General features: G+C 54.8%; 1 protein-coding gene across 1 annotated transcript; it reads right to left on the bottom strand.

Moving 5' to 3' along the window:
* Positions 1-2722: 2722 nt before the first annotated feature.
* Positions 2723-5355, bottom strand: LOC104163562 (leucine-rich repeat and immunoglobulin-like domain-containing nogo receptor-interacting protein 1). Its single transcript, XM_009702606.1, is given in 2 exon segments — positions 2723-3497; positions 3500-5355. Coding segments are annotated over 2 exon segments (1977 nt in total). The 5' UTR covers positions 5151-5355; the 3' UTR covers positions 2723-3171.
* Positions 5356-5929: the final 574 nt, after the last annotated feature.

Genomic DNA, 5929 nt, shown 5'->3' with positions numbered 1-5929 from the left:
GCAGGTCCTGGGCTGGAAAAATCCTGTGCTAGCATAGCCTGAGATGTTACACAGAAAAGAAATATTTTTCTCTCTCCTTTTCTTTTTTCAAAGCTTCTTCTTAACAGTGAAAGACTTGATTTCTCCCTTTGATTGCTGGGCCACAGTAGTGTGCTGCAAATACCTTGTTGGACTTGGTTATTAGTGTGGGGTTTTTTTCAATCTATGTGTGTTGAATTAGTGCTTTTAATTACAGCATTAAAAAAAAGATAACTGGAGTCAATTAAGAAGCTCTGTCAGATTTGCCACTGTTAATAGTTGTCCAGGATCACGGAAACCCCCCTCCGCCTCTCTGCCATCTGTTGAACTGCTGGTTGAGTTATCGTCAGTCCTGGCAACAAGGCTCGAACTGAGATTTCTGCACCTCACATCCTGCCGTACGTGGCATTCTCGACTGCGCTGGGCTTGGTATCTCCGTCCGGAAGGCTGAGGCCGTCCCTGCCTCTCCCAGGGAAGCGCTGCTCCCGGACGGGGCTCGGGGTCCCCGGAGCAGGAGCTGCGGTGCAGGTGGAGCCCAGCCTTCAGCTTCGGGCCAAGGCTTGTGTGTTGCCGTTTGTGGTTTTGTATTTAGCTGACTGAAAATGTTGGTTAAACACTGGTGGGAGGGGAAGCTTGCAAAGAAGCTTTTTGCTTTGGCTCTTTTTAAAAGCAAAACAAAAGCAAAAGGCTTTTTTAAAAAAATGTTTTGGTTTCAAAGTTGCAAAGGAAAGATGGGTTAGAGATAAAACTAACAAATCAAAGCTCCTGAAACCCGCTGTGGAGAAAGAAACACAAAATATTTTGTCTGAAGATGAATAGAAAGCGGAAACCAGCAAAAAATCCCCCCTCCCAACGAGCACAGATGTTTCAGGTTGGTTCTTCTAGACTGACACATCGCTGGAAGAAAAGCAAATCCATTCTTTTCTCTGTTGGCACTCCAGGTTCCTGTCGCTTATTTTTTATCATCTTGTAGTGACTTTGATCCCTGAAGTCTCCTTAAGTGCTTTACAAATCAAGCACGCAAACCTCGGCTTGTCCACCTCGGAGATGCTGCCGAGGCCGGGCGGGCCAGGATGCCGCTGGCCAGTGCGGTGCCACGGGTCCTGGTGGCAGCGGGGAAGGATGGGAAGCACCGACTGCTCCAGTAACACTTATAAAAACCTTTGGTGCCCACGTTACCCCTGTTCCGGGGATGTTTTGTGCTTCCAGCACAGCCAAAGGCCATCAGGCTGTGCTGGGGTCCCCAAGCCATGGTACCAGCCCTGTTTCTCCCACGAAAGGCCCCACGAGAGGGGTGGCTGTGGCCTTTGCCACGCTCTGCACCTTCTGGGGATTGGGAAGTTGGCACAAACCAACTGGGGAAGGGCTGTGCTGGTCTGACGATGCTCCTCTTGTTTTCAAAGCTTGACTTGAGACATCTCTTTCCCCATCGTGCTCTGTCTCATGATTTCACTCTCTCCATCTGTGGTTGCCCTCTTGACTTGCTCCTTTTGATTCATTTGCCGTATGACACTTTCATGGTGGTGCTTTCTGTATCCTGTGCCCTGCCTGGCTGCCGTAGGTAGCTCTGGTCTCGGGGCAGGGGGGCACTGTCACACCTCTCCTGCAAGGGATGCAGCCGCCAGCGCAGCCCTGCCCGGGTGCCAGTTTTACCCCATTCCTCCCCTTTTCCTCGTTGAGACAATACAAACCTTCCAGCCCTCCTGATCCCAAGTACCAGAGCTGAGCAAAGGGAGGTCGCTGCCTGGTGACCAGACACCATGGTGATGGGCACACTGGAGATAGCACCAGAGCAGCCAGTGCGTTAACAGCCTGCAGCACCTACCTGCAGCAGCCTGTTCTCTGGCTCAGGCTGTGTGTGTGTGTTTATGAACGAACGTAATTTTATTTATTTTCAAACAAGGTCTCCTGCAAGCCTGGAAGCTGAATTGCCTTAGATGTGCCTGAAGGTGCTTGCGAGCCTGGCTGCCAGCGGTCAGGTCCAAAAACCACCGCGAGAGTCCTTACAGGCAGGTGGGGATCACCGCTGGGGCTGCTCGGGCCGCTGGGTACCAGGGGCCGGGGGTGCCCGGGGGGGCAGGGCCAGGCAGGGCACTGCCTGCTTGTACTGCCAGCAAGGGTGCCAATGGCACTGCAGCATCCCTGCCCGCTGGGACGGCTGTCCATAGCACACGAACCAGCTTGTCCCCCATCGGAGAGGAGACACCGCTGTGCTGCTGACAACGGCGGGCAGAAAGTCCTCTACCAACGTAAGAGGCAGTTGGATCCCCAGGTACCCCCAGCACCGCCCGGGCAAAGCCTGGCTCCGCTGGCTCTCAGCCCGGGAGCCACGGGCACGGCGAGCTGCTGCCCGCCCTGCGACGGGGCTTTGCCTTCTCCTTGCCAGGCGGAGGGCAGGCAAACACAGCCCCGCTACGTACTGCTTACGCACAGCAGTGCTGCGGCCCCGGGTGTTGGGGCGAGCAGGGCAACTGGCTATAAAACCACAACCGGTCCTTGGGCAAAAAGTCCGACTCCTGTCGGTGCTGCGCAGGGCCCAAGACACTGCGGGAAGTGCCTTTTGGGGGAGCGCGAACCTGCGGCGTCAGTGGGAGACTCGCCCCGGCCTGGGGCTGTTCTTAGGGAGGCGGCTGGAAAATGCCTCCGTGGCGAGAAAGTGAGCGCTCGCCAGAGATACAGAACTGGACAGATCAAGAAGTCAAGATTTTGCATTCCAACTATCTATAGGAAATAGGGTTTTTTTATTATTTCAAGTTTTCATAAAAATCCATAATTATTGAAATCAAAGTTACAGAAGAAAGTTCGTAACTTTTTATTGATTTTATTTCTTTTTTCTTTCTTTTTTTCCCCCCTCCGTTGTTTTTCCCCCTCAGGGTTATATCTGACACCAGAGTCCATCAGACAAAGTCCTTACAAACACAGGAGTCCTGAAGACATCAGCTGAATGTTTTCCTGGTATAAAGAAGAGGAGGAGAAAGAGGTGGTGACAGTGCGGGTGCAGTGGGTTTGGACAGGGGCAGAGGGCGTAGTGGAAGGAGAGAGGTCGGTATGTTTGTAGCAATGTTTGTTTTTTAATTATTTTTTTATTTGTTCAATTGTTCTTTTTTTTAAAAAAAAAAAAAACACCATCATTATTTGCAAATTGTTGCCTGGTTAAATCATTTTCATGTTGAACTTGCGCGGCGCATCGGCAGAGCTGATGCCCGCGTCGGACTTGCGTGGCACGTACTCGATTTCAATGTTGTGCTTGGTGTTGCCTTTCCCCCGGCTCCACAGGAAGAGGAGCACCAGACAGAAGAGCACGACGCCCAGGAAGGAAATGAAGCCCATGGTGGTGGCGATGATGAGAGTCTTGATGTCAAAGGGGAAAGGCACGGTGGCGCGCGTGCTGTTGGCATCGCTCTCGTTGGGCTGGTTGGAGATGAACGCGAAGGTCTTGTTGGGCTGGTGGGGCCAGTCTGGGGAGTAGCTGCGCACGGGCATGTGTCGTTGCCACCCGCGTTGCTGGCGATGCATAGGTAGGTGCCATTGTCCTGGATCTGGGCGTAGCGCACCTCCAGCGTGCCGTCAGGGAAGACAGTAAGCCGCCCGTTGGTTTTGGTAGAGATGAGGTGCTTCCGGGGAGAGAGCCACATGATGGTGGGGGGCGGGTCCCCATCTGCCCGGCAGACAAAATGGACTGTGTGGCCTTCGTCCACGAAGATCTGCTGAGGTTTGCGGTCCCGTATCCGTGCTCGGCGGCAGGTGAAGTAGTTGGGCAGGAGGACGTCAGGGAAGTCTTTGAACTCCTTGCCCTGGACGAACTCGGGGGTGGAGCAGGTGGGCTGCTGCTTGTTGAAGTTCAACCTCCATCGCCGCCGGAAAACCCAGAGCAGCCGACAGTCGCAGGCTAAGGGGTTGTTGTCGAGGATGAGCGTCTCCAGGTTGCCCACCGAGTGGAAGGCTGACTCCTCCAGGGTGGTCAGCAAATTCCCTGACACGTTCAAGATGCGCAGGTAATTGAGGCCGCGGAAGGCGAAGGGCTCGACTGTGGTGAGCTGCCCTCCCACCAGCTGGATCTCCTGCAGCCTGAGCAGGTCATGGAGCATGGAGCCCTCGATGGTGACAATGGGGTTGTAGGACAGGTTCAGGAACCGGAGGTAAACCAAGTGCCTCACTGACACATACGGGATGGACGTCAGGTTGCAGTGGGTGATGGACAAGGAGGTCAGGTTCAACCCGTAGAGGCAGTTGGACGTCATAGTATCCAGGTAGGGCCAGTGTGAGATCTCGAGGACCTTGAGCCGGTACAGCCTCTTGAATGAGTAATCCCGGATGGTGTTGATGTTCAGATGGCGCAGCCGCAGCACGATCAAGCCATGAAGGTGAGACAGGGCCTCCGTGGGGATGGAGGTCAGGTTGCATTTCTCCAGGGTCAGCTGCTCCAGGCTGTTGAGGCCACTGAAGGCCCGGTGGGAGATGTAGACAAGGTCATTGTCCCCCACCTCCAAAGACTTCAGGTTGTACAAGTCCTGGAACATGTAGTCTAGGAGGATCACAATTTTGTTCTCGCTAATGTCTAGCTTGGTAAGGTTGCTGAGTCCAGTAAACACCCCCAAGGGGATCAGCTTGAGTCTGTTACTCCTGAGCCCCAGCGTCCTGAGGTTGAAGAGGTTGTTGAAAGCCCCAGGTTCAATGGCACTGATAATGTTCTCATTTAGCTCCAGCTCCTCCAGGTGAGGGTAGTTGGCAAATTCATCCTGGTTGAGTGTCTTGATGCGGTTCTTGCCCAAGTCCAGCAGCCTGGTCTCGGTCGGGATCCCCTCCGGCACGACCATGAATCGCTTCCGGTGGCACAGGACGGCACGCTCCTGGGCAGAGCACTCGCAGCGCGGCGGGCAGCCCGTGGCGGAGCCAGACAGGATGGATCCCAGCATCAGGAGGAGAATCGGCTGCCAGCAGGCCAGGATTGGGCTGCGCATACTCGCCTCCCCAGCTACCATCCTATCTCTCACCTGCAGGTAACACGGGGGAGAGAAAGAGCAAGGTGGATGTGAGCAAATGACGGGCACAACCATGGCAAAAGGTCTACCGTCCTGGTAGAGCTGACGATAAGGCGAAAGGCACCGCTGAGGCAGACCAGAGGTTCTCATTTTCTAGCTGAAATCCAGCCCTTTGGCTACAAGACCATCTCTCCTCCCCACCCCCCCAACTTTCCACTTGATGGCTGAATGTGCACAGACTGTGAGTGGAAAGCCTTGAGGAATCTGTGTCAGACAGACCTCGCTTCCTCGGCTGCTTAAAAAAAAAAAATTTAATACTAAACACATCTATCTACATCCTATTTTAAGCTCTTGAAATTATTCTGTTCCCTGTAGATGGAGCCTGAATATAAAGGCTGCTTTGCAAATGCAGAGGAGCTGAGTGCGGGATCGAGCATCTGGGGGAACCCGGCTTGGGGTCAGCTGGGAGTGGGGTGTCCGAGCTGGGGGCAACAGTGACAGCTCTGTGGGAACCGGCCCCCTTCCTCCGTGTTCCCCCAGGCTCCGCAGCAGCCCGGTCTCGGTGTGCCCCCCCCAGGGTTAGTCCCTGGCCTCCCGCCATGCCTGCCTGCAAGGTGCAGACCCGCACCACTCCCCTCTGGGAAAGAGCAATGGTCAGTGTATCTGCGGGGTGGGTCAGCGTACCTACGGAGTGAGCGACAGCCTGATGTGAGGCCCGGGGGTCTGCGGGGTTTGGGGGTCTGCCTGGTCTTGGCCAGGAAAGGCTCAGCCTCCTGCTGCCGTCCCTGGGGAGGGCTGGGAGACCTCCTCGGGGGCTGTGGTCTGGCTTGTGCCCCGGCCCAGAACCGCCCCGGCCCATCAGCAGGCGGAAGCAAACGCTCCCTGTCGTGCTGCCTCTGTTGCATTTATCTCCTTGTTGTTCAAGCTGT

The sequence above is a fragment of the Cariama cristata genome, unplaced genomic scaffold (genome assembly GCF_000690535.1).
Source record: "Cariama cristata isolate BGI_N322 unplaced genomic scaffold, ASM69053v1 scaffold22676, whole genome shotgun sequence".
Classification (NCBI taxonomy): domain Eukaryota; kingdom Metazoa; phylum Chordata; class Aves; order Cariamiformes; family Cariamidae; genus Cariama; species Cariama cristata.
This window is presented reverse-complemented; position numbering and strand designations above follow the sequence as displayed.